A 27,289-nucleotide genomic window follows, 5' to 3' on the forward strand; every position below is an offset into this window, starting at 1 on the left:
GCATTCAGCTGGGGACGGAGGCGGTTCGTTTCCCCGAGTAGGGATCAGCTATTTGATTGTGATGGTGTGTGGTGTATGGTGTATGGTGATGGGAAAAGCATATTGTTACTTTCCCATCCCTTCTCCGGTCCCTCCTGTCAAGCTCCGCTTCACGCAGATACCTTACCCTGTCAGGTTAGTATTCGTCCCTTTCTTGTGCCATTATCCCTGACCCAGTTCAACTCCATCTTGCCTGCGTTACCTCTGTGCGTCCGTTTTCCCTTCCCCTCCATAGCCACAACGAATGAGGGCCACCGCAACTCGTTGCAGGGGCCAACGCAGCGCGCTTGACATTCTTGTTTCACACCCCTTTTTGTTGACACCTCTGTTTCCCAATCCTGGACTGCTGCTCTGTTGTTGCCTCTTTCCACGTTGAATTCACTGGTGGATATTGAAGTGGCTCCGACGACTGCTCTTTTTATGTCGCTGCGCCAATACACAGCCAACATACACCCAAGGTCAAGCATCCCAGAACTGAGCCGCAAAAGGCGGAAAGAAGCCCGTGAGACTGCTTCCATCATAGTGGCATGGGACCCCTGAAACATTGCTTAGAGAACTTGCTTCTTTTCTTCTCTTGGAGTTGAATGAGGAAACTGAGACACTTTTAAAGTGCAGCCCCAGCCTTGTGGCCATTGCGCTGTTTCTGGGGACCTCCTCTTCTTTCTGCCTGGCGTTGTCCAGCGCCCCATCCGAGAAGCATCCAGTGGTTTACAGTGGACTATCCTCGCTACCTCGGAGGCCAAACGGCGATAGTAGCTTTGGATCGGGAGTTTGCCAGTTGTCAAGGTTGCGCATGTAGCTTTTATTCATGTACATTCGTAGATCAAACTCTGACATGGCTGAGTCAATGGTGGCAGTGGTGAGAATGCACTGCCAGCACTAGCCAACCGGCGATGAAACGAATGGTGAAATAGAGGCTCCGCGGTCGGTGTTGCGTGTATGTCTTGTTAGCTGGATGTGAATCGCATACCACACTAGTCGATAGGGCGAGACAAACTAACCTCATTTCTCGGCGTGGAAACTGTACGTTGTTGACGAAGGGTGAAGCAAGAGCCAGCCTGGTACTGAGACGCGATGTACTTGGAATTCCTTTTGGAGCAGGTTCAAGTTGGCGCAAATGATAATGATGTCTTGAGGTCGCTACTGGAAATCTGCGGTGTAGAGTTGCTTTGTTTCTGTTGTTGTGTGTCAGCTATTGCCCCTAAAAGGACATATCTGTCTCTGTCTGTGAGAGGTTATCGCGGTGGCAATGCGAGACGAGGCAGCATATTACATCTTAGACGATTTTCACAAAGAGATGCCCCCTTAGCCAAAGATACAGTTGACTTTCTTCTTGTATGCTATGACATGGCTGACATCTTCAGGCATAACACGACGATTGTTCGGCGATTAAATCCAAAGAATGCGATTGCACGTAGCAACCCTTATCTTGTATACGGGGCATTGGGGGAGCCCTGCTGCTTAATTTCGAGTTAACACCACGCTCGACCACTCTCAGCGTGAGAGTTGATACCACATGCGTTGACAGCAATTGCGGGTAGTGACGTGCAAGACAGAAGAGAGGAGGCTCAGTCTAGCGTCACCGCCCTTCCTCCAATATCGCAATCACGAGCGTAGGAGCAGCATATACCACTGCAGGGTGGCCAAAAGAGTTCCACCACGGATATGCGTGGTGGGGTAGCCATGGGCGATCTGACAAGAACCGACGACGCGGACCTGGGCCTCCGCTGCGTGAGGCCATGGAACGCTAACATAAGCCTCTTCCATGGGCAGGCGCAATATTCAATGCACGTCTCGTTGAATCAGATGCCATCGCAAAAGTGATCGGTGGGGAGCTCTCGCGTTCAAGCCGAAAGAGAGAGAGAGTTCTCAAAGAGCTGCATGGGTCCCTTTAATGCGACTCTTTGGATCATGCATCACATTCTCAGATTGCTCGATCATGACAGCAGGAACCGGACTGTTGGAATACGCAGAACAAACCTCAGATATTCGAAAGACGCATCCCGCAGCAGCAACCCGCGAGGCCGGTTGTGAAACTTTACCGAGCTCGATCGGTACTCCGGTGTAAAGATATGTTCTGCAACATCGCTATGAGGCTCTTGATACTTTCAAAGCTGCTGAACTTCGTTGTTCTGCAACCGGGGGCAAAGAGATGTGATCAGCTGGACACCAAAGCCACCTCCTCCACTGAGCCGAAGAGTTTCGGTGACATCAATCCGTGGGCAGGGGTGGCGGGTGTGTTCGGATGTGACAACTGTTGACCGTGGATGAGACTACGATCTCAACACAGCTCACCCATCTGATAGCAAAACACAATTCAATGGCCTAGTTCCGGAATTGTAGAACCAAAAAGAGTAGAAACTTACGGAAAACTAGGGCTTGGTGAACGCTGAATTCACCCATCCGGTGCGCTGTTAAAAAAAGGTAAGTCAAGTGAGCCAAAAAAGCCAAAACCTCGATTCATTAGACAAGCTTGTTCTTCAGGACAGATGACAGTGTCGAATCATCCTTTATTGGTAACAACTTTGAATATCAGATGAAGCATAGTCTGACCGCGGCGACCTTTGCTAACCGGCGGACGGTGTGTGCGTTGCGCCCCTTTTCGTCGCAGGTCGCAACTCGCTTGTTGGATCAGCATCATGGTTAGTTTTCAGCGTGGGGGTCGGCTTGCCCTGCAAGGATGTCTGTACATCCATCATCGGCAGCGACGAGGGAATACGACAAGTATTGCTGGGCAAATGGCAGCCGAGAGCTAGTTTCTCACTAGTGAGATGGGATCGCTGATTTGTTAGGGGTGCATAGGAAGGGACTCAGTTGTGGATGTTGGGAGGCTGAAGAAACCTGTTATTGGCATCTGCATGGGATCAGTAATCACGACTCAATGCTGTCTATCTTGGACAGCCATCGAGTCTGTGCGCGTATGCAGTTTTGTGGTGCTGCAACGGTCATGGGGCGGAATGTTAGACCCTCCTCAGCTACGGGGCCAATACAGTGCCGTGAGTAGGCGATGCTGCAAATTACTTTGACGGCCACAGCATTGTGTTGCTGCTGGGGGGGCACGAGGCCCAGTTTCCTTGACGCGGCTGGCTAATGAAAAAGCTTAGCAAGGCTCTTGCTGCATTCCTCGTATTAGACTCGGTGAAGATGCGGTGAGGAGATGTTGCTGGGAATAAAAGAGGCCATCGGCGACCATTGTGTACAAGCTGAATCGCTGTGCGAGGTTGTTCCTTGTGGCAGGCAACGCAAGAGCCCAATTATAGTGCCTTGATCCGAAGTTTTGCGGCGGCCTAATCCCTGCACCTCGTGCCCTGACTGGAACAACGCATGGAGGCGACATCGACCAAGAAGTCTTATAGGCCGAGAAGGTGGTCATATGGAGTTGGTGGAACATGATCTGGTCTTGATGTTGCACGGATCTGGCGGTGATCGATTGGTGATCGGGTATGTACATACTTCAGGCGAAACGAGAAGGTTTTTTCGGGTGAGACATTCGCGAGAGCCGGTGTGCACATTGAATATGATGTGCTTGTTCGACTGCATTGCCCCTTGGTTGGGGACGTTTCAGTATCCATGCCTGAGCGAGTAGTGTTGGTCTGGCGAGGGATGTCGACCACATTCCAGCGGCTTAATCTGCATGTTCGGACCATAGGGTTGGTCACAGAATGCAATGCATCCTTCAGGTAATATTGGAATTTGCAAAATGCTTCTCCGAGGGATGCTGAAACGTTGATGATTGGTCGTTTGCATGCCGGTGTCGCAATGAGGGCTCTGACGTGGCCGTGTGGTGGAGGTTGGTAGTCCGCCTACAGCCGACCGGCATGATTACTTAGTCTGGGAGGTCAAAGCAGTGCAATTAGTTTGCGCGGGCGAGGGCAGATGAATTGAGATGGATGGATGTATCGGCAGAGGTGCATTTGATGCAGGACGAAAAGAAGGTGCTGGGGTGAAGCCACTTGGAGTTGAGCCAGGTTCAGCCACTTGCCACTGCACTGTATGCTGGGCCAGCGATATCATTGGTAAGAATTAAGCCACACAACAAGCCCGTGGCTGGTGAGGCAGCTAGGGGAAGAAAGAATGGCACAGAATTAGAATGACTCAGGATAGCAAACCCACGTATCCGGTTCCCGTGAATGACTACCTGCATTGGCATTGCTTTCAAATATTCTCGGGAGGATTTGACACAGCAGGAGCTGAGACTTGGCGATTACTATTCCCCTGATACGAAATGCCCACAGCCCGGATCCTTCGAATTCGTCCTTGCTACCAGGTGGTTGTATCAGCTCAGCTTCGTCCGAACTCGGCTTCTATTGCGAACTCAAGGTAGTGTGTTTTCTTACACAGACAGCAAGCATTGTGATCAACCAACGGGTGTGTCATAACTCGCACCACAATAAACCTGCAAGGATTATTCGCCATCACACCGGATGCTATCAAAGCATCCGCGAAACCCCATGGCAAAAAGGAAATAAAAGGAGAGCCGCTAGCTACGAAGAACTGCCCTGAATGCAGAAAAGATGGCCAAGGGCCTAAGCAGCTGCCACACCAACTTACCGCTCCGTCGTCCGTTGCAGGTGCTTTCCCGAGCGTTCGGTTGGGGCTCTCCCACCCAATCGATGCCCCGAGGTTGCCCCGCTGCTGGGATCTGACACCTCAATTGACGTCTTTTTTTTTTCTTAGGGAGGAGGGAGGGGGGGGGGCGCGCGCCAGCTAAAACCAAGTAGGGCAGAAGCACCCGGTACCATGGTGGTGGGATGGTGGTGGTGCGTGCATGGACTCGCTGTCACCTCTCTCGCAGGGGGCGCATGGCGATGCGACGCTGCGATTGATGTGAGCTGTTTTCTCGTGCAAGAGTTTTGGATCGTGGCGCGCACAAACGAGCGAAAAGACGCCATTTCACTGGTGACCTGATTTGTTGCTCTGTCTTTTCGGCCAAAACATTGTCTGGCTAGTCGGGCAGTTACCAGTAAGCAGCCGATCTGAATAGTCTGCCAGCTTTCACAAGCCGGAGAGGTCACAAGACTGTTGGTCCGAAACATGACTGATACCGATATTAATCCAGATATTTTTCACATCTACGATGCGAATCTATCGACAGCCTACCGTTTTTACCGGGAGACACAGACATCAGGTGGTGTCTCAACACGGAACGGACTTGATCAACCAACCGATGGCTTGTGACAAGAACGAGAAGTAGAAAATCCCAAAAAAAGAAAAGAAAAAAAAGGGACAGGGTGTGCGTGTGCGTGCTCGACAAGCATCACCCCTTGTCACCCTCCGTTATTATTCGGCCACTGATGAGTTGGTCGGAGCGGCTGCCTCATCGCGCGTGTGCACAGTTGTGTGTGAGTGCTGCTCCCGCCGCCCGCCGCGCAAGCCACAGGCATGATTGATTGCTCTGCGGATGATGTATTCTCGTCACTTTGCGAGACAAGGCTGCGAGAAACAGCAGTCTCGACCTAGCTTAGCTGTAACTTGAGACGGTAAGCTAGTCGTCGTCGTTGTCGTCTACGGCCCGATTGGTATAAGACGTTGCAAATTTGTCAGTTGCGTCACAGCCCAGCCATCGTCAGTTTCTATACGGGTATTATTAGTTTCTTCTTGGTTGAGACCCGTGAGCCGTCGACCTGGGCATCACATTACGTACGTGCGTACCCTCTTCTCAGCTGTGACTTGCACATTGTGATTCCACATTTTCCTTCTTTGGCGTTATTAGTTTGACTTGACTTTTTTCCGTCCTCTCGTCTCATTGTTCCTCATGTGTCTCGCATTGGGGCTTTTCTTTTCGTTTCCTCTACTCGCCGTGCTTGTTTCCGCATTTACGCCTGGACAGGGGGGAGGGGCGTGAGCAAACCCCTCCCCCTTCCCATATGCTAGTTTGTATTAGTGCTGGTTGCCAATATGCTAGTTGACCAATAATCAGACTGCAGGAGAAGAGAGCTAATATGGAGCATTTGGCTACTCCGTACAGAGTACCTTTGATCTCTCTTTCCCAGTGGCTTTGCGGCTTGTAGCTGGGGAGTCTTCTCTTCCCTGGAACTATGTTTTAATAATACAGTGCCAGTTGTGTTATCCACTTGCCGGTGCATTCACCCTGGCCAACTTTTGCATTTTCTCTCGCTCTCACTTGCTCTTGATTGTTTGAAATTTTTTCAGCAAAAGAAAAACTGACTTCTTTTTCTCCAATGCTCCTTGTTCATTTCTCAGCTCCGTTGCAGACCATGGTGAAGTTGCTCAGTCGTGACGGATCGACGGATCGAGGCAACACAAGTAAGTAAGTGAGCATCAAGGAAAATAAATGGCCTAAACTAGTAACTAATCGGCGCGGTTGATTTTTCCCTCGCTTTTTCCACCGGTGACCGCAGCGGCTCCCGGGCCCTACCCAGTTCGCAGGCTGTGTCGCCTGATTTGTTTCCCGGTTGTTATTCTGGCGGCGACGTGATCATGGTCGTCGTCGTCGAGATGTAACCCGGCCGCAAGCTTGTATGGTTTGGGACCATGTCTGTCTGTGACTTGCTGCATGGTGTGCATGCGACCATACCGTAGCACCGAATTCTAGGGTCGAGGTCTCTCTGTCTAGGCTCATGATACAGAGACCTGCGTGACATGCAGTGCCATGCTGCACAAGCACAAGCACAAGCACAAGCCCATGGTTTGCAGCCAATTCCGGGCTCGCAACCATGGCCGCTCCCAGCTCTCTGGGTTTGCGGTAACACCAGGGCGCACAAGCGATCGAGCAAGACACACACATCTCGATATACAGTGTACTAGACACAATCTCACATCATGAGTGGTGCAACACCTTGCTTGACCGGACAAAAAGGAACTACAGCATCACCGCCACTTCTCGCGCTTCTTGTCCGAAGAAGAATCCCCCGTGTTCTACCCAGTAAGCAAGCAACAAGCCAAAGCGTCTCACAGGTGAGATGACACGGCCACGTCTTGCTCCAGACTCAGGGCTCCGCTTCGTAGAAGCTCCCCGAGACCTCGGCCGCCCGCCCGCCTGGCTGGCTCCCGATCGTCAGATACCGTGGTCCGTCCACTCCCCCTCCCCAATCCCCAATCCCCAAGTCTTGGTTCGCAGGCCCTTTCCCATTCCCGTCACGCCTTGCTTGTCCCAGGTGCCTGGGTTCCACCGCGCTTAATGACCACCCGGAAAGGCCGTGTGTCTAGTAGTTATCCCAACCCGGGCTGGCTTGCCTGGCCGGCTCATTGCCTTTTTTTTTTTGGTCCTGCCTGTGCCTCCTTCTCCCGCTCTCCTCTTACCCTTGTTTTTGCTTTTCGTCGCAATTCGCGAAAAACCATAAATGACATCGGCCCCCACTCCCTTAGCATCTCAGAACAGCCTGCTTAACCATTGGCAATACACAGCAACAACACCTTCAAGCTCTACTCCTCTCCAACTTATAAAGACTTGCTCTCCAGCCATCTCTTCTTTCCCAATTCCTTTACACATTACCAAACTCCCTGCCCTGTCCCTTCTCGGTGCCGTCAGCTCCAACAAACAACCCACTTTGTTACTCTGACATCACCCGCCTTACACAATGGTTCCACCTCGCCGCGTTGTTAACACCCTTCCCTGCCCTGATTGGCAAGAGGATAGCGACCTGCGTTATGCTCCTGTGATGCTCGAGGCAATTGATATGGAGGGAATCCTTTCTTTTGGACCAAAGGTGAGTTCTAGCGAAGCAACCTTGCTCGCCTATCCTGCATGCGACATGATGCGCCTGCCCACCTGTCGTGAGTCCCTTGGCTGACCAGAGCCTCGTCGCGTGCCATAGATTCCCGGCACCCGATGCCCAACCTGCGCCCTGGCCGGAAAGGAAGTCTGGGTGATTCCCGGTCGCTGCTGCGGCTACTGCGGAACGCCCTGCCAGTAGCTTGAGCTTCCTGGTCAAACAGCCGGCCGCCACTTCAGCGCCTGTGAGGAGCGAGCGGCTGGCTGGCGCAACCTGTCCGCCCGCCGGACAGGCAAACGGTTCGAATGCGAATGGACCGAGCAACGAACAATATCATTATCGGCGCGCGATTGCGCCATGCCACTCTCTTTTTATCTATCACGTTTGCACCAAGCTCGCTGTCACGGCGACGACTTGGAGGCACCTACAGGACGGATCAGCAGCCCATCCTTTGACGGTTGACGAGCGCCGGCGCTGTCAAGCAAGGCACACAGTCAACAATGGACAATGGCGGTAGGGCGCCTTTACCATGCACTGGTATAAAGCCCTACAGTTCACGTTTTATTAAGCTGAGACGGTACCCCATACACGCTGCCCACGAGACCAAACGAGCCGAGACGGATGCGAGATTCGACAGCAAACTATCCACGATGAAAAATCCGCCCATCCTGAAGCAGCGCGTGTTCGACGACGCAGCAGGGCAAGAGCAAATTCATTGGCAGCCTCTCTTTTCACGGATACGACCAGCTAGAGAGACTGGCAATGACATGGGAATGCGCCACCTGAGACAACCCCTGTAACCATGATGCCCAGCGGCCAGAGTGCCCCGGCTGCGTCGTCACTGGTTAGTGCGGGCGAGTTAGGATTGTTGGGGCGGTCTGGGCAAATTCAAGCGACCAAGAAGCCGGGGGTCATCGTACCATACGCACACCCTCGCTCAATCCATGCGCCTGCCGGCCGAGGGTCACGACAGCCTCACCTCGCACGCCGCCCAATCTATCTCGTCTCTCTTTGTCTCTCGAACGCTCTTTGGGCACTGGTCGTTGGCGAGCTGCAGGCAAGCGGGGGCATATCGGAAACGCCCAGGTTTATACCCCCACCGTGATGGCCTCTGCGTATTGAGATGCGCGCAGCGAGCAAGCAGGGCTGTGGCCGATGCAGGCGGATATGGATATGGATTTGCCGATGGCGACGCCTCGAGCGCAGTGAGGCACGGACACGCCTCGTCTCTGGGTACCCGTCGGGAATTCGGGATTATGGGAAAATCCTCAAAGGAAGGAACTACGAATTGTGCAGCCTGTCTTACGATACACTCGGGCAAGATGGGTCTATCAATACGTTTTTTTCAAGCAAAAAGGATCTTGTGCTGGAGACTTGCCACGGAGCACTTCCGCGGGCCAGGTTTGACAGGTCACAAGTGAGGTGGGCTGCTCCGTTAGTTAGATATGAATGAACTACCAATCAATATACTGAGTATCTGCATTTTCAAATTATCCATCCTAAAATAACTAGTGCAGGGGCAATGAATGTGCGACTGGCAACTGCAATGCCATCCTTGCGGAGTAGCCTCAATCAGCAAGCACGACAAGCACAACATACACCCCCCGATCTACCTCTCTCTACAGGTTCACAGACTGAGACACAGGTGTACCAAGCACGTACTCGACAGTACAGAGTACATGCATATGTGTTCTTATTGGATGGGCTGGCATGTGGATGGACGGACGACTCACAGGTCACTAACTACGTACATACTAGCTGGGTAGGGTCTTGCGGGAGGGCTTCAGCAGATAACTAACTTGCTTAGCATGCATGGATGGGGGTTGGGATGACTTGTGGCCACCCCCCTGCCGCGCACCAAAGTTTGGGAGATGCAGCACGTCTTGAACCTTTCTTTTCTTTTCCTTTCTTTTTTTTTTATGGGAGGCAGAGAAAGGTCAAAGAACATGCGAATTGCCGCTCGTCAACCCACTTGCAGGGTTTTCTTGGCGCTCGTTGACTTCGACTTACTTGCGTATGACGGAGCCATCACCGTCCCTCACCTACATACTGACATAGGTGTGCGTATACTCGGTACGGCGTTCTATTTCAAGAAGCCACAATCCAGATTCGCCCCCGAAACCTTTCGGATGCCCATTTATTTTATTCATTTTCCAGAAAAAGAAATGCGGCGATGGCCCTTACCTATGGGCCTGTGTAAAGTCCCGTACTGGGTTATAGGACCTCCTAAAGCGCAATCCAATGCCCTGTATTCCACTCTGAAGCCTGCCTTTCCTGAAGAAGAAGAGACTTTTATTTCTTTGAAAAAAGGAAATACGGCTTAACTGATAATCTGGTAAGCCAACATGGCCTCCTCCACACACAGAAAAAAAAAACTCCATATTAGTTTATATTAATTAAAAATCTGACGAGCAAGGTGGGCGTCTCGGTTTATTTACTGATTGGGCCACACCCACAGGATGTCCAGACCACATGATCATCCCACAAGCCTTTTGCAGGGGTTGTGTGGTTCTGCTGTTCCCGTTAGAGGTACGGATCATATCTCGCAACTCTCAATTGCCTATTGAAAGAAGGCCAGGTTTCAGCTGCCCTTTCCCACGAAACAGTTCAAGATCGCAAAAAGGGAGCATCTCGCAAACGGCTACCTGCCAGCCAATGAAACGACGTACCAGGGGGTTGGGTGCCACGCGGCACCGTTTGCTGCGGTGCGCATGAGCATCGAGAGAGAAAAAAACCTGGTTGAGGCACTTTTGCTCCTTTGCCATGGGACCGCTAAGGTTTTGCCTGCTTCTTTTTCGGCATTTGACCAGAGCGAACTTGGCGAGGTGACTGACTGGTTCGCTTCGCTTGGATACCTACGAAGCAAAGGAATCTTGAAACGTGACCGCGCTCGTTCACGGCCGACTAGGCCTCCGGTTTCCGATGGAAGGCGGGGGGGTTACGACGGATGGACGGTTGGACGTATGTACTTTGTCCAAACTGGCTACGGTTCTCGCCGCCGCTGTTTTCCCCAAATCTTGATCGCCCTGGGGCCGTTATATTGTCAAGGTCAGCCCTGTCGCTACCCGCCTTCGCCTCCGCGGGGAAAGCCCTCCTCCCTCTGCGCACGGAAATCCCCCCGTCGATACCGATAAATGAAACACCGACCGGTAGGAGAGGCTCATGCGGGTTGACACTGTACCGGCGCCTGTTTCTATTCTTGGGAAACGAGCAGGTATGATGGTTTCCAGCCTCTCTTTCCAGGGTCTCACCCCCATGATGCGCCGGCTTGTCAATTCCACGCCATGTAACCACACAGACAGCGCCATCTTTTTCCTCTTCTTGGAACCAACTCGCTGGCAATCCGGGTATCCTTTTTCATCTGTTGAACTGGCCTCCCGACGGCTTACTCCACTGGCTAACTAGTTACTTCGTGCCCGGCACGAGGGAAGAAAAATGACGAGTTTCCTTGCTAGGGCCCGTTGTCAAAGTCAAAGCCCTGTTCCTAGCTCCAGGCCACGCACGCAACGGACAACCTACTTGCTAACTACCAGTATTTCCTGAAATTGAAACAGGTACATGCGGAAAGCATTAGCCGGAACCAAGCATGTCTCGGTCGTCGTCTTTTCGCGATTACTCGGACCGACGCGGCAAGCCTCAACTGCCCACCGCGCGTCGCCCGCCTTGCAATACTTAGGCGAGATGCATTCGTTCCTTGGCACTCAACGGTCGCTGTTCCGCGCACGCATCGTCATGTCACGCCCGTCTATTGTCCGTCTAGCAGCAGTTTAGTCCAACGCTTGGATCTACGCCTTGGCATCTTGCGCCCTCTGCTCTTCGCGCCCATCTCAGGCTCCGGTGCCCAACCGGTCCGACGCCACTTCTCTCCCCCCCCTCCCGCCGCCGCCGTGTCCCGACTGTCGGGATGATGGGTATTCTCTCACATCTACTTGCCCGAACAAGCAAGGCAAACCGGGGCCGAGTGGCTGAAGTATTGAGTCGCGAATTGATCCAAGACGGTGCGGCTTTGTGCGCCGCTCTAGCGTCTTGGCGGTTAATGTTTCCCAGCTGAGTCGCCTTGCTTCGCTACCTTGGTCACGACAAAGAGCACTCGGCCTTATCTCGTCCGTGCAGCGGATGGGAAACAGGGAAAACGTGCCAAGCTGACAATGGCATTTTTGCCATGGCATTTTTTACTAATCATGCTCCTTCCTCGTACAGCTACCACTGTTCTTTTTATGCCCGCCTTGAATTAGTAGCTCGGTCCTCGCGTTGCCAAGGCATGACAGCATACGCCTGCTCGGCCACATGAGCGTCATCTCCCCTCGCTTCCGTCCCTCGCCCTTTATGGTAGTTAGACAGAGCGAAGATTTGCGCAGCGATGGGACAGAACCATGACTAGATACCCGAGGTGCCTGACTCTTGATCTGCACCCCCCGCAACTCTTGATGCACGCCTCGCTGCTCTGCTGTTCCGACGGTATGCCTCCAACCATGAGCATTGGGCACGGCACTTTCTCACGGGCCTCTAATGAAATCAATCACGAGTGCAGGGCATCCGACGCTTCAATTTCGCGGATCATTCGGCGACGCCGCCAGCTGTCGTGGCTGAAGCTGGACGGTTCGACGTCGGTTCTGACGGTAAAATTATCAACGACGCATTTCCTACCCTGCCAACTGCTCAAGACCGCCTAGAGGCTTTCAAAGAGCAGTCCTGTCCATTTTGACCCATTCTCAACTCAAAGTTGTTGTTGTTTGTTCTATTCGCTTTTGTTCAGAAGACTGAGAGCAATGTCTGTGCGAAGATCAGGGATGTACCAAGTCATTGCTGCTGAGAGCCAGTCCTAAGCGTGGCGATAGATTGCAGCGGAAACATTCCGGTTAAAGACAAATGAAAGATCAGGGTATCAGAACTTGAAGACTCATGCATATATTCCACTTCTTTGTTTACAGGGTGCCATTGGAAGCGGTTGGTTTGCAAGGCTCTCCAAGTGTTCTCAGCTTTTACGGCGGCGTCACATCAGGTACGATGCGAGCGCCAGACCGAAGCTGACTTATTTCAGACAACATTATTTCAGCGCTACACAAATCGTTAGTTTAGGGTCAATACTGGAGTTTGCGGGAACATGCGGCATGCTGAAGTATACAGCGGGCCGCGCGTTTTGGTTCCCGTAGTGCTCAGCGATATCATGTGGCGTTGCGCAGAAGTACCCGTCAAGAAAAGAAAAAGAAAATACAATGGTATCATTCAAAATAAAGATTCAGGTTGCACGCTGGGAAGAATTTTTACGGTTCGAGTTAGCAAGCTTGATGCCGCTCGTTGAACTTGCGCATGCCTGGTTTCAGCAAGTAAAATACCCGCGATTAACCTAGATTGGTAATACGGTGGTACCGTGGGCCCCGAGGAAAGATTTTTGAGTTAATTCTGGTACTGTCAACCAACAACTATTAAAATGTTATAGTTGCCGCAGAATCTCCAGGTAGAAGCACCATAATAATTTACCCTCGGCCCCGCAAGTGACCATTAAGTCGCTTACACAAACAGCGAGTTTGTCCAAATCTTGCCGGACGATTATTCAATGAGAATCAGTACAGCCTTTGAATATACCAGCTTCAAACGGCAACCAATATTAACTACGACCCTGCAGTGCGACGTCGTGATGATCGAGTTCAATTCCCGCCATCGGAATCTATCTGTGACATCATCCGAAAACATCTCCCGAGGCCCCCGCCACCTTGGCAACCCCTCAGCACCCCACCATAGCTCCCACGATCAACATAGATAGATTACAGATAGCTGCGACTTTTTTTGCTTCCTTTCCAAGCTGTTTTTCCAATCCGTTGCGCGAAACTTCAATCTACAATCTTCACCACGATAAAACTCTCAGGGTATGTACTCTAGGCACAGCCTTCGTCCCGGCTAGTCATCCAGTAACCTCTCACCTTTGCTTTGGCTTCACCCCGACCACCACCCCGCGCTGAATCCCGAACCTTGCCGCTGATTCGAAAGGGAAGATTGATCAACTCTAGAAATATAAAGCACAGCCGATTCGCATCTGTCACCATGTCTGCCATGCCCGCCACCTCCGGCCACTCTGCGGCCTGCTGCAACCTGCCCCCGATCGTGACCAAGGGCTACAAGGCCAAGGGCAAGTACGAAAAAGTTGGCGACTACAAGACCTGTACGTACAATTCCAACTCGATCGTCATCCATCCGAAGTTGGATCCCGTCAATCCCTGACTCAATTGCGATGCTAACAACTTGCCGCCAAGATGTCACCGGTCCCGCCGACGCCACCAAGGCCATTGTCATCATCTACGACATCTTTGGCTACTTTGAGCAGACTCTGCAGGGCGCCGACATCCTCGCCCACAGCGGCGAGCAAAAGTATAAGGTCTACATGCCCGACTTCTTCAAGGGCGAGCCCTGCCCCATTGAATGGTACGATATCCCGCCCGTGTGCAACAAAGCCCGCCACCACCCGAAACTGACCGGTCCTAGGTACCCTCCCAACACGGAGCAGAAGAAGAAGGACCTTGGTGCCTTCTTCGAAAAGAACCCTCCGACCAGCGCTGCGACCCCGCTCCCCGGATTTGTCCAGGCCATCAAGACGCAGAGCCCCTCCATCACCGCCGCCGGTGTCCTCGGCGTGAGCAATCCTCCCCGCCAAACCGCAACAGGATAACGATCGTACTGACTGAAACCCTGTAGTTCTGCTGGGGCGGCAAGGCCGTCGCCCTGAGCGCCAAGGAGTCGTCCAACCCGTTCGTCGCCGCCGCCTCGGTGCACCCTGCCATGGTCGACGCTGCCGATGCGCCCGCCATCAAGGTGCCCTTCATCCTGCTCGCCTCGGGTGACGAGCCCGCCGAGGACGTCAAGAAGTTCGAGGATGCGCTCACCGTGCCCAAGCATGTCGAGACGTTTGCCGATCAGATCCACGGCTGGATGGCAGCCCGCTCCAACCTGAGCGACGATCGTGTCAAGGCCGAGTACGAGCGCGGCTACAAGGCCCTGCTCACTTTCTTCGGCAAGCACCTGTAAACGGTACGCGATGATGGAATTCGTGACGAACAATATACGACTTTGCGCTTCAATATGACCAAAGAATGCTAAAGATGCGCAAATAAAAACCCAAAATAGTAAAAATAGGAAATGGCTCGTTCCCTCAAATATCTCAGCTCCCTCCATGAACATGTGAAAGTTCCATTGTATCCTACCGCATCCACGCTCTCCTACGCATCGTCCTATCTCAGCGCCTTGAGCTCCTCCGCCTGCCGCAGCACCTTTTCTAGGTCCAGAAGCTCAAAGCGCCCCAACCGCAGCGGCGCGGCCGGATCCGGGTTCCGCACCGCCGTCGAGATCATGTACTGCCTCCCGAGGAACCACTCGATGCGCAGGTCCACGTCCGCCACGCGCTTCCCCCCCGCCGGCCCGAACAACACCTCCAGCTCCGTCTCCCCGTCCCCCGGCGGCGCGAAGCCGCGCATCTCCAGCTCGCCCAGCCAGCTCGCCAGCAGCGCCTCGCCCGTCATCTTGACGTACGCCTCGCGCAGGCACCACAGCGCGTAAAAGTACGCCAGCCTGCGGTCCGCCTCCGCCTCCTCCGTACCACCCACGTCCCGCGGCTCCATCTCCCGCAGCCGGCGCGCCTCCACGGGCGAGAGCACCGAGTCGTGCATGTCCACGTACTTGGCCCACCCATCGCGGCCGTCAAGGACGGTCTCGAGGTCGCGCGCGCGACGCTCGCCGGGACACACGACGTCGACGCCGAGCTGCGTGCCGGCGGCGCCGGCCCGGGCGGCCAGCAGCACCACGAGCCCGGCCTGGTGGGAGACGTTGAAGAGCACCGGCTGGGCGCCATCCGGGCCGCGGAAGACGGGCTTGGTGTGCTCGTCGCGCACGGCGGTGGCCGCGGCCCAGGGCAGGCCGGGGACGTGCTGGGCGATGACGAGCCGCTTGAGCAGCGCGGAGCCGAGGGCGAGCTTGGCGTCGCGGACGTGGAAGTAGCGCAGGACGGCCTCGCGCTCGCCGGGGAGGAGCAAGTCCATGGCACGCGCGGCCTTTGTCAAAAAACATTGTCAGAGGACATCTTCATTTGAAGGGAAGACGAGTTGCCAAAGGGGGGGGGTCTTACCACATGCTCAAGCTCCGCGGTCTTGGAGGCTTCTGGCCATAGTTTTCGGGTGTCAAGCACCCATTGAATGGCTGTGGCCATTGTTCAGCTGCAGTTATCGAAAACGTGATAGTGTGGAGGAGGCTCGGAGCAATGTTTGAGGAAGCTGACTCGAGCGGGACAGTTGGTGATCCTTGGCCGGGCCAGCCACTGGAGGTCGCTAGTTAAGACTAGAGAGCAGCACTTCAACAAGGACGTATATGTATCTGAGAACCGCAGAGATATGAAGGAGAGAAGAATAATCTAGGCGCTGGATGCAGATGTAAGATTGGGCTTGTGGTGAGATCTGCTGGTTGGTGGTGTCTGTCGGCGGGGCCTCCTTGTGCCATGCTCCCAACCCCACCTTGCGTGCAAGAAGTGTGCGATGATTATGGATCAGAGGAATCTATGCGAATTATTGGAGAAAGATTACCTCCTGTAGTTTCTATTCATGTATTTGTGTCAAGTTTTGCGATTTCACATACACTCCCCCGAGTCTATATTAGATGGTCATACAAGTCCCTGGAAAGTGCAGCAGCTGCGGTTCTCTAAGCCTCCCCATCGTCGGGGGGCGCTTCCAGTGAAAACAGAAAGACGTGGTGATTTTTTCCCTTCTTGCCTTCACCACCAGCCTTCTTCTCATCCCCCTTTTCTTCGGCGCTACCGTTGATTTCCTTCGAGGCAGAGTCCTGCTTCGAACCAGAGTCCTTGCCCTCCTTCTTCGTCATGTCCACCACCCCATTCTCCAGCTTGCCAAGCGCCTTGACTGGGTTCCCATCTGCGTCCAGCTCCACGACCACGTCCACCGTGTCGAGGCTGCCGTCCTCCGTGTACCGCAACAGATCCCTGAGCTCCCCGCGGGCCACGGCCGTGACATACGTCGCGCCCAGCACGCTCGGGACCAGGTACAGCAGCGCCGGCTGGCCGCGTTTGAACACCAGCAGCATCGCCAGCGTGGCGAGCATGCCGAGCAGGTAGCCTACCATGGACGCGTAAAAGTACGTCTTGCCAAAGGTGCCCGCCGCGACCGACGGCGGCACCACCGTCGCGGCGCGAAGGTGCATGAGCCGGCGCGTCCAGAACCAGTCGCCCCAAGTACCCTTGACCTCGACATACGGCGCTTTGACCTCGCGATGCTTCGTCTCGCTGCGCGTCACCAGCTCCCCGGATGCCGCGTCCTTCTCCACAATGCGCAGGTCCGTTGACTCGTACTTGACCAGGCGCTTGTAGTGGAAGTAAAGGTCTGCGCGGAGCGCCCAGGCGACGAACATGCCGGGGATGACGATGTCACCGAGCCCGAGGATGCTCTGGCGCTGCGCGGCCTTGAATTGCAGCTTGATCGGGACGTCGAGGGTCGTCGCCACCGTAACCATGTACGGCGTGTAAAAAACCATGAAGATATCGTAGAAGAAGAGTCCCCCGAGCATCAGCGAGCCTGTGAGCAGGTCGGTCGGCGACAGCACGAGGAACGAGCAGTAGCACATGCCGTAGCCCAGCATGTTAGACAGCAGTGGCGATGTCGTGGTGAAGTACAGGGCCGCGGTCGCGGCTGCCAGCGGTAGCGCCATCATCGTCGCAAACTTGACGTGCGCCTTCTCCTCCCCAACGCCGTGCAGGAACAACCGCAGCAGCCACTCGCGTTTGAACGTGGCCCTAACGTTCCATGCCGTTCGGTGCAGCCTCTCCGTCGGCGCAAGCCAACCGAGCACACCCGGCAATGGATTGCTACTCCCCGCCGTCGGCGCCGCGGCGGTCACGTTGCCGGCGTCGTCGCACCGGACGATGACGCGCGTCCTCTGGTCCGCCGTGAGCAGCACGCCGTCGTGCCCGCGCCAGTACCGCGGGAACGCAAACGCCGCGAGAAGGTCTGCGCTGTGCGCATAAAGCGTGACCAGGCTGGCCACTGACACGATAGACATGTACCAGCGCAGGACCTTGCTAATGATGGCCGGGTCGTTAAGCCACTGGATCAAGTAGTACAGGCCCACAAGGACGACGCTTGCCATGACGGGGAAGAGGATGGCGTCCGACATCTCCAGACCCTGCGCCAGCTTGTCTTCCTCTTCCGTCTTGCGCCGGGCCTTCTCGTCCCGGGGTGGCGCTGCCGATGGCGGGCGGCGTAGCGCCGCGTGCGCGCCGACGTAGATAATGCCTGCGGCGCTGAGGACGAGCTTGGTTTCGAGCAGCAAAAAGTCAAAGTCCTGGAGGGTGGCAAGCCATGTCTCCGGCTGGGCACGGGCGCCGCTGTGAGAGGTCGAGTTGAGGCCGTCCATGATCCCCCCACTGGGATCCATCAGGGACGAGTTGGTCGCCATGGCCCTGGCTAGATCTCGAAAGCGATGTCGAGAGGCTCTTAGGTTCGAAAAGCTTCGACGCGCAAGACTTGAGGGCAAAGAATGATGTTTGCTGCATTGACTGTTGCGTGAAACGTGATAAGATACGTGGTCCTTCGAGGCCTGATGACTAAGGATTGGGCTACCCGCAGTGTGACGAAGTCACGTTTGCCAGATCAGTTGGGACAAGGATTATAGATACTAAGATGTCAATTTGATGTTTGAATTCGGAAGTTGAAGCAAATCCGGGTTTCCGTCTTTTTTTTTTCTTTTTCTCCACAAAATGACGCTGGTGAAGAAGTAATGGTTCGTGGAGGCGCATTAGCTGTGATCCCTACAGAACCAAACCGGGGATAACTCGATCTTAGAATTGAAGTGCACAGCAAGCTTAGTTAATATCATTATTATACAATTTAAAACACAGTTGTATTATTTAAAAATATTTTTTCTCATTACTGCATAGATTGAAGTCCAAGGTCAATCTCCTTACCAACTAATCTGGGTTGTGTTGGGTTCGCTGAGTTGTTTGACCCCAAGCTCACATGATAGCGGGAAGAGACCGCCATGAGTTGATACATGATGGCCACTTGAACATTTTATGATACCTTTGCTTGTAATAGAACGAGAACACTCAAGATGTATTTAGCCGCTATGCGTCATTTTTGCGGTGCCCACTGAGCACGTCTATTGTGATGTAAACGATGAGGCTACCCTTTAGGCGGCGCCCCACAGTGACAACGTTTGCATCTCGACATCTGCCTTGCGACAACCAGCGCTCTCTTCTCTCGCAGTATCACATCCCCAAACCCAATTCTCACAATGACGACGAATGTAATACTTGAGACCACTATGGTAAGTCCCCACCCCCGCACCCCTCCTGTTCCTCCCTGACCCTTCCTTCCACAGGGCTCCATCACACTGGAGCTGTACACCGAGCACGCGCCCAAGACGTGCGCCAACTTTACCGCCCTCGCGCGCCGCGGCTACTACTCCGGCACCATCTTCCACCGCGTCATCCCCAACTTCATGATCCAGGGCGGCGACCCGACCGGCACCGGCCGCGGCGGCTCGTCCATCTACGGCGACGCCTTCGCCGACGAGATCAGCCCCGCGCTGCGGCATGCCGGCGCCGGTATCCTCAGCATGGCCAACTCGGGGCCCAACACCAACGGCTCCCAGTTCTTCGTCACACTCGCGCCCACGCCGTGGCTGGACGGTAAGCACACCATCTTTGGCCGCGTGGCGCGGGGCCTGGCCACGGTGAAGCGCCTGGGCATGGTGCCGACCGGCGCCGAGGACCGTCCGGTCGAGGATGTCAAGATTGTGTCGGCGAGAGTGGTGGAAGGGTCAGAGGAGGAGCGGGTCTGAAACTTGGGAAGTGAATTGAGGGTATTGTGGAAAAAGGTTTAAAGCTCGTCAGTAATGATACGCATATAATGAATACAAAACAGACAGAAATGTTCACACGGCTAGCACATGCCTCGATAGTCAACTGAGACGAACTTTACGTTCGCACTCATACGTGCATCTCATTGAGCTGCGCAGTCACAAATTATGCATCACCAAACGATGTGAAGAAAAGAATACCCATTCTACTCCAATTGACTGCATACACTTCTGGATCCGCCAGGAAATGTCCATCCATCCATGCACCAACAACCAAACAGAAAAAGAACAAAAAAACGTCTCTTTTCCAAGGGGCAGCTCACTGTAGCCAGCAGAGCAAATCGTAAAAGAAAAGCAATGGAAGGACATGAACGCCATATTCTCCAATAAAACGCCGCCAGGCCCGCATGCGCGGAATGCTAAAGATGTGTGTGTGTGTGTGTGTGTGTGTGTTGGCTGTCTGCCTCTCTCTCTCTTCTCTCTCTCTCTTTTCTTTTATAAGTTCATTCCCGCAAAGCCGAGTGTGTATCATGTGCTTCTTCGCTTTATCTTATTCCGATAAAACAGCTAGCAAAACAATCAGCGTCGAAGCGCACGAAAAAAAACACCAAGAGTCAAGAAAAGCCACATAGCCAAGACAATAAAGGTAATGGGGTAGTGAAAAACAGTGGAGGGAACAAGCCTGTCCCTGATGCAAAAAACGTATATGATGGGGAGGGAAACAAAAAAAGTCCGCTATAGAGACAAAATAGGCTCAGGGATGCACCGGCGGATTGTCGTAAGATTGGCGTGCATCCTCGAGCTCCGATAGTTATCCAAAGGGTTACGTGTTAATACAAGTTTTCAACGCAAGGGCAGAGACCCATGACTTAGAGGACGGCTATCAGTCAGTATGAAAAGGTCCTTCGTCCTTGGCCATCATCGACCTGGGGGTGAAGACATTGGATCTGAGGACTCTGACCTCATGTCAATGTCCCTGCCGTTGCGGGACAGCGGCGAGCTCGTAGGCTTTTGTACCTTGACTTTTTTCAGAGGGCTCATGTGTTTGTTGATGAGCTTTGTTGGAGTCTTGTCAGTCGCCGAGTCACTGTCGTTGAACTTGTGCTCTTGCTTGAGGTGGGAAGAAACGCGGGCCTTATCCGGCTTCATGTTAGGTTTCGTCTTAAGAATGACCTTTTTCGTAATGGCATTTGCAGCGCTCGTCGGTTTAAACTTCTTCTTCTTAGGGCTCGCCTCGGAGTCTTCGTCATCGTCTTCTTCCCCATCATCACTCGGGGCAGCGTCTCGTTTCCGGGGGCTCGAGGCGCGGGACCCGGGGGCGGGTGTGGCCTTTTGCGACGAGGGCGGGGTGCTGTCGTTCTGGGAACCGCCGTTTATCTTTTGGGCGGCGGCGCGACTAGCGTTACGACCGCTGTTGCCAATGCAGGATCCCATGTGGTTGTTGAGTCGGGTGACGAGGATGCAGCGCTTGCATTTGCTGCAGGTGGCTGAGGGGAACGATAGCACGTTGGCAGGTTTCTCGGCCGGATCGGGCTTCTCCATGTCCTTCTTCTTCTTACCGCGGCCAGGACCAGGAGCAACCCAGGACTGGCCGTAGATATCGCAGCCGGGCTTGTCGATGTATGGGTGTCGCTTGCAGTAGATGATGGTGGGATCGGGCTTGACGGCGCCCTTGCCATCGGTGGGCGCAAGCAGCCGGGGCAGATGGCACTTGGGGCAGAGAATCTCGGCCGTCGTCTTCAGCGGGTTGCCCTTGAGGGTGACCTTGCCATCCTCGTACACGGCTGCGTCGGTCTCGATCCGGCCGTCGGGTTTTGAGTCGGGGGTCGAGCTTTCGGAGGCGTCCGAGGCTAGCTTTTCGACGCGGATGACGGCCGAGGTAGCCTTGGCCTGCTTCTCATCGCGATGGACCTTGACAAGGAGGTCGGAGATGACATTGTGTAATATGTCGTCGAGGACGGAGTGTGCCTAGAAGGCAGGGAGAGGGCAGAGCATTGTCAGCAGAGGATCACACAGGCGACACGGGGGCAAGGGCAAAGCGCAATTCGGCATGGCACCGCGGGCAACAGTCGCCCAGCGGCGTGAAATGGATAACCTTGCTGTATCGAGGAGGACAAGAGCATGTGGAAGGGGGTGGGAGGATCGGGATGGGCGTTGGTTCGCGGGCCGAGATCATACCAGTTTCTCCATGCTGCCGGCGTCGTCGCGAGCCTTGATGAGTCCAGCCCGGCCGGAAGGGCTATTCATGATGGGCAGGCGAGCGATGATGCGATACGGAAATCAAAACCCAGGCCAAAATAAATAAATACGGGCTGGGTTTCGAGTGGCGGCAGGCCCAGGCTGGCTGGGGGGTGTCGGCGAGCAACGGCGCAGCGGCGGGAGGATGGGACAATGAATAGCCTCTCTCTGTGTCGCTACTGTTCAGATGCGGGAAACAAGGGCTCGTTGTCGGGATGAGCAGCAGCACAAGCCGCGTATCGGTCGAGGAGAAAGAGGAACAATGAACAAAAGCGACTTCCCCGACAAGATTCGAGATTGGAAAAAAAAAAATTGACGATGCGGCGACCCAAGGCGAATCGACCAGGGGTGGATTTTGGGTTGCCAGATGTCGGGTGCAAGAGGTGGATTTAGGTGGTTTTGGGATCGATGCAGCCTTTTCGGGGATGGGCTAGTGAGAGGAGGTGCCAGGTGTAAGTAAGCTAGGTAAGAAAGAATACAGCGGCGGTCCCTAAGCGCGAGACAGGAAATATTTACTGATGCATTGAGAACGACGAAGAGTTGAAGAAAGACTATAGAATGAATGCTCTTCATGGCCGTATATTCGTCCATTAGGTACTGCCTCATCTCTCAATTCCCGACCCTGACCTCATCATCACCGACGACACCGGCTCATTCGCCCTCTGTGCTGACACCACGCTGTGGCACTCGCATCAGCCTCATCTCAAGGGTACAGCTGTAAACCAATTAAAAATGCACCACGCGATTCAGTCCCATTTGCTCGTGCGGACGATTCATCACAAAAATAATTCGCCACCAATTTCCTACCGCAACACACAATAATATAAAACAGTTGCTTTGCTACCACCCTTTACTCAACATCATGCAACTCGAAGCACCACCCACCCACCGAACACCCCCCCCCTCGCACTACTGCACGCAAAGACACGGGGAAGATTCACCATCTGCTCCTCCATCACTGCAGATCGAAAGCCACACGATCCCGCCTCTGCACCCGTTTGATTCCTTTCTGCCCCGGACAACGGCCTCACTGCCCGCTTAGCACGTGCTCACCTGCCCCAGCCGAGCCGCAGGGCCTAGCCGTTGCAGTCGCCGTCCCGTGCATTGCGTGTGATTTCCTGCGTTGATAGCCATCAAAGTTCCTACCATTCGGCAATCCTTGCCCGGGTACGTACGGATACTCCCCTTTCATGGCCGCTTTGCCGCTGGATCAAAAACACGGGTGGTTAATAGATGTGCCCGTGACGCCTCCTCCCACAGCCAAGCCTTGTCGACCCTGTCAACTCAGGACTACCTACAGCAGTCTATGCATCTTCAAGCAAACAAGGTTCGTTCCGTCGCTGCATTACAAAGTTCAATAGTAGTGGCCTTTGTTGTACTTGCACCCTACGCAATCAAGCAAACGATGCCATGACCGCCACCTCCTCACATTCAGGTACCAACCGCAAGAACCTCAATACAGAGCAACAAATAATAAAAACCACTGTAAATTGAAAGATAAATTGCTCCGTAATGCAGCCAGCTTATTCGCCGCCTTGAGCAAACTCTATCGTCACTACCCCGGTCCATCCAGGCCGGCCTCGCAACAATGCGCCTGCAAAACCCAACTAGCATCCACCCCGATAGCCCACCCTCGTCAACACGCTTCCTTCCTTTCCCGCAAACTGCCCAGCCCAACGTTCCTCTCTCTCACTCTCATTCTCTAAACCACACATATCCACATTCCCCCAGCCATGCCGCTCCCAAGTCAAGGCAGCGTACCGCAGCAAAAGTCGATACGATCCTTCTTTCAACCTCCCAAGCCACCCACTTACGCCCCTCCTCCCTCATCAACCACAGCCACCCCTCCACGACCATCTTCACCACCGCTGCTACCGATACCTCCCCCCCTGACCTCGGCCACGAACCCCTCTCTCCCGCGCAACGCCACCATCCGCGCCGTCGAGCCCGCCGACGTCCCCTCCCTGCGCCGCCTCAACTCTCTCCTGCTGCCCGTCGCCTTCCCCGACAGCTTCTACGCCGCCGTCCTCGACCCGGCGCTGTCCCACCGCTACTCGCGCGTCATCACCTGGGCCGGCGACGGCGACGGCCGCCCCGAGGAGCCCAAGGTCGTCGGCGCCGTCGTCTGCATCCCCGAGCCGTCCGCCGCCAACCCCGCCGAGACGAACCTCTACATCCGCAGCCTCGGCGTCCTCGCGCCCTACCGCGCCCTCGGCCTCGCCGGCGCCGCACTCGACGACATCGTCGCGCAGGCCGCCGCGTCCGCGCTGCCCCTGCGCAGCGTCACCGCGCACGCCTGGACGGAGAACGAGCAGGGCCTCGCCTGGTACCACCGGCGCGGCTTCGAGAGCTGCGGCGCCCCGATCCAGGGCTACTACCGTCGGCTGCGGCCCGACTCCGCCATTCTCGTCTCTCGACCCGTCCGCGCCGGTGCCGTCCTCCGCGCCGTCAACGTCCAGAACGGGACCTCCCCTGCGGACGCCAACATGGGAAGTCAACCGTCCGCAACACAACCACCACCAGCACTGAAGCAGGAGGTAGCGGCCGCCACACCACCACCGAGCCGCCCGCCCACGACGTCCGCCAACCTCAACAGCGACGCCCGCCCGCCACCGCCGCGCGGCGGCTCCTACCAGAACCAGCGCCCCGAGATGGAGTGGAACGACCTGCCCTCGGATATGACGTCGCTGCCACCACCGCCGCGGCGGAATTTCGTAGGTGGGAGCGAGCCCGTCTCCGGCGCGGCCTCGGGCGCCAGCTCCCGGAGCAGCTCAAGCGCAGCACAGAGGAAGAAGCGGGATCGGTCCTATCCTGCGGCAGCGTTTGGCGGCTGATCAAACCCGTGGCTAGATGGAGAGGCGGAGTGGTTGGGACGGCTGGAGGAGGCCGAGAAAAATGTACTAAATGTATGGGAAATGTATGGGCAGGGCATAGGAGAGTGTTTGAACAGCAGCGTTCGAATCTTACAGGGGCATGACAATACAGTAACGACGGATAGACTCATATAGACAGCTTGCATTTCACCCCGCTACATCGGCAAACCTAGATACTTTAATCATACATTCGCAAGAGGCAAGAAAGCGCAAGCTGGTGAAGAAAGAAGAAATAAGATGACTGCCATTGTGTAGATATACAAAGGTAACCCGTTTTGAAAAGATAATAGACGCCATAACCAGACTCCAGCGAGAAAAATGCTTATTGACGCCTCAAGTACCACAACGCCGCGACACCAATAGCTGCAGCGGCACCGATCGCAAGCAAGGCATTGTTCGACAAGGGCGACTCTTCGACTAGACTGCGTTAGGCATGAAACAAAATGAATGACGCGGAATGACATACTTTGTTGAGGAAGACGGTCAAGGCCGCGCTTGATATCAGTGCGCAAGTCGGCCAGGAAGTCGCCAGGCTGTTCGCGGCTCGCAGCGACCAGTGCAATCAGAGCAGCGCCGACACCACTGCCATCCTTCGCAATACCGATGCGAATCTTTTCCGCGCCCTTGGGACCAATGCCGTCCATCACTCTCAGAGCTTCGTAAATCATGTCACGGAAGAAGGGGTAGTGCTCAACAAGACTGCCGTCAACTCCGATGTCGACAAGCTCGCACTCGGGGTCGTCAAGCTTTCCTGATTGGATGGCGATGGCACCAATTGCAACAGCAGAAAGTCGGGCCGCGCGCCGCGCAACAGCATTGGCAATGGCCTTGAATGCCTGCGCATCCTCCAGAGAGGACGAGTAGATGCCCAGAGCGTTCTCCAGCTCCTGTCGCAGGGTGGAGAGCTCGGGGGTGTTATCGCTGGCGGCGACCGACATCACCGCACTGTCGAGACCCCATTGCGTGAAGAGAGAGGACTTGGGATCAATGCTGGTTGTAGTGACACGATCGTTGAAGCTCGAGTTAGTATCCTGGAAGAGACCGATAGACTTCTTCTCGAGCATGTCTACGATGGCCAATCGCACAATTTCACCGAGGAACATGCCCGAGACACGCTTCTCGAACATTTGGAAGCCCTTGTTAACGCTGTCCTGGTCGAGCTTCTTGTCCCAAGGTGTGTTGGGGAGGACGTTGAGCTGGTTGTCGAACGAGCCCCATTCGGTGTTGACAACCATTTCGCCGGTGGAGGTGTCATATTCACCGGTGATGGGCTTTTTTATTTTGGCCGTCTTTTCCATGTACGCACCATTGGTTCCGGTACCGAAGATGGCACCGAGAATAGATTGATGCTTGCCGACCGATGTGTAGGAGCGGGCCATGAGGGTCCCGACAGTGTCGTTGACAAGGGCTGCGACCTTGACAGGGAGACGCAGCCTGTCAATTTCGTCCTGGAGTAGAGCGCAAACATCCTTACCAATCGCATCGGGGATATCGAAGCCCTTGGTCCATCGAATAAGCTTGCCCTTGTTGATTCCAAGCTGCTGGACAGGGAAGCTAAAGGTAAAGCCGAGTCGGAAAATATGTTCGTCGCGGTAGCCCAAAGGGGTGCTAGCAGTATGGCGTCGGCGGACGTGGCTTTCGAAATGGTCGGCGTGGTGCTCGCGCAGGAAGAGCTCTATCTGCTTGGCCAGGAAGGCGAAGAGCTCCTTGGCCGTCTTGGCAACCATGAGCTCCTTGGGGATGGCGACCTTGTTGTAGGTCAGGTTGAAGGTGGTGTCGCCATTGAGCATGATGGAGCAGACGCGGAAGTTGGTGCCGCCGAGATCGACAGCGAGGTATAGTCCCTACGAAATGTAAGTTTGAGGCAGTGTAGGCTTGCAGAGCGGTTGAGGAACCTTTTCAGTGCCATTGGGAACGGCGGTGACGTAGGTCGGAATCTGGCTGACGCTGGTGCCATCCTGCTCGAGGCCAGTGTCTGGACAGGGAGTCGTTAGCCATTGCGCAAGGCAGGGCAGATAGGAAGGTGGTAAAATCCTGGGAGTCATACTCATCTGTTGAATGAATTCGGCGACATGGGAATTGACGTCGGCGTCGGAGAATTCAAACTGCGACACGACCTTCTTGGTTTCTTCTTGCAGGCCCATGTTGAGGGGCCACGAGGCAGGCTGTATTGTGGGAAAAGGAGCTGGGTTCTGGCAGACTGGCTCGATTGTCGGGGCTGTGGGAGAGAATAAAAGTCGTGATATGAAGAAGCCGTGAGGGGAAGAGGTGGAGGAAGGATGAGCGAGCTGGAGGTAGGAGAGGAGAAACTTGGCGTCGTTAAGAAGCAGCTGGGCGAGCTTGTTGAGTCGTTAGCGGCAGAAAGCTGGCTGGCGGATGGACTGGATGGGATGGAGCGAGCATGGCAGGGGAGGTGTGTGTGGGTTGGGGGCGCATTTTGGGTCAGTGGCAAGAGTGCCAGCACCCAGTGTGGTCAGGTTTACAGGCTTGTCTGGCCTGAGCTTTTTGGTGTCTGGTCTGGGGGTGGTTTTTGGGGGGATGCGGGGAGCTCCAGGTTGTGGCGGGAGGCTTGTTTTTGCTGGTGTCCTGCTGTTTTCCAGCGCTGTCTGGCAC

General features: G+C 54.7%; 7 protein-coding genes across 7 annotated transcripts; 3 read left to right on the forward strand and 4 right to left on the reverse strand.

Annotated features, from left to right (window-relative positions):
* Positions 1-13,757: 13,757 nt before the first annotated feature.
* Positions 13,758-14,735, forward strand: ISF_01228 (dienelactone hydrolase family protein; the record flags this gene model as incomplete). Its single annotated transcript, XM_018844835.1, has 4 exons — positions 13,758-13,875; positions 13,967-14,135; positions 14,196-14,343; positions 14,406-14,735. 4 exons carry the CDS (start codon positions 13,758-13,760, stop codon positions 14,733-14,735), a joined length of 765 nt encoding a protein of 254 aa, XP_018707601.1.
* Positions 14,736-14,938: 203 nt separating this feature from the next.
* Positions 14,939-15,909, reverse strand: ISF_01229 (4'-phosphopantetheinyl transferase; the record flags this gene model as incomplete). The annotated part of the gene is made up of 2 exons (XM_018844836.1): positions 14,939-15,754; positions 15,829-15,909. 2 exons carry the CDS (start codon positions 15,907-15,909, stop codon positions 14,939-14,941), a joined length of 897 nt encoding a protein of 298 aa, XP_018707602.1.
* A 485-nt stretch (positions 15,910-16,394) lies between these two features.
* ISF_01230 (intramembrane protease 2) lies at positions 16,395-18,161 on the reverse strand (the record flags this gene model as incomplete). The annotated part of the gene is made up of 1 exon (XM_018844837.1): positions 16,395-18,161. One exon carries the CDS (start codon positions 18,159-18,161, stop codon positions 16,395-16,397), a length of 1,767 nt encoding a protein of 588 aa, XP_018707603.1.
* Positions 18,162-18,998: 837 nt separating this feature from the next.
* Positions 18,999-19,547, forward strand: ISF_01231 (cyclophilin C; the record flags this gene model as incomplete). Its single annotated transcript, XM_018844838.1, has 2 exons — positions 18,999-19,031; positions 19,086-19,547. The coding sequence occupies 2 exons, from the start codon at positions 18,999-19,001 to the stop codon at positions 19,545-19,547; spliced, it is 495 nt and encodes a 164-aa protein (XP_018707604.1).
* A 936-nt stretch (positions 19,548-20,483) lies between these two features.
* On the reverse strand, positions 20,484-21,812 carry ISF_01232 (hypothetical protein; the record flags this gene model as incomplete). The annotated part of the gene is made up of 2 exons (XM_018844839.1): positions 20,484-21,533; positions 21,744-21,812. 2 exons carry the CDS (start codon positions 21,810-21,812, stop codon positions 20,484-20,486), a joined length of 1,119 nt encoding a protein of 372 aa, XP_018707605.1.
* Positions 21,813-23,536: 1,724 nt separating this feature from the next.
* Positions 23,537-24,637, forward strand: ISF_01233 (Acyl-CoA N-acyltransferase; the record flags this gene model as incomplete). Its single annotated transcript, XM_018844840.1, has 1 exon — positions 23,537-24,637. The coding sequence occupies one exon, from the start codon at positions 23,537-23,539 to the stop codon at positions 24,635-24,637; it is 1,101 nt and encodes a 366-aa protein (XP_018707606.1).
* Positions 24,638-24,998: 361 nt separating this feature from the next.
* Positions 24,999-26,820, reverse strand: ISF_01234 (glucokinase; the record flags this gene model as incomplete). The annotated part of the gene is made up of 4 exons (XM_018844841.1): positions 24,999-25,093; positions 25,143-26,520; positions 26,572-26,651; positions 26,724-26,820. The coding sequence occupies 4 exons, from the start codon at positions 26,818-26,820 to the stop codon at positions 24,999-25,001; spliced, it is 1,650 nt and encodes a 549-aa protein (XP_018707607.1).
* Positions 26,821-27,289: the final 469 nt, after the last annotated feature.

This window comes from Cordyceps fumosorosea, assembly GCF_001636725.1.
Source record: "Cordyceps fumosorosea ARSEF 2679 chromosome Unknown scaffold_2, whole genome shotgun sequence".
In the NCBI taxonomy this organism is placed as follows: Eukaryota; Fungi; Ascomycota; class Sordariomycetes; order Hypocreales; family Cordycipitaceae; genus Cordyceps; species Cordyceps fumosorosea.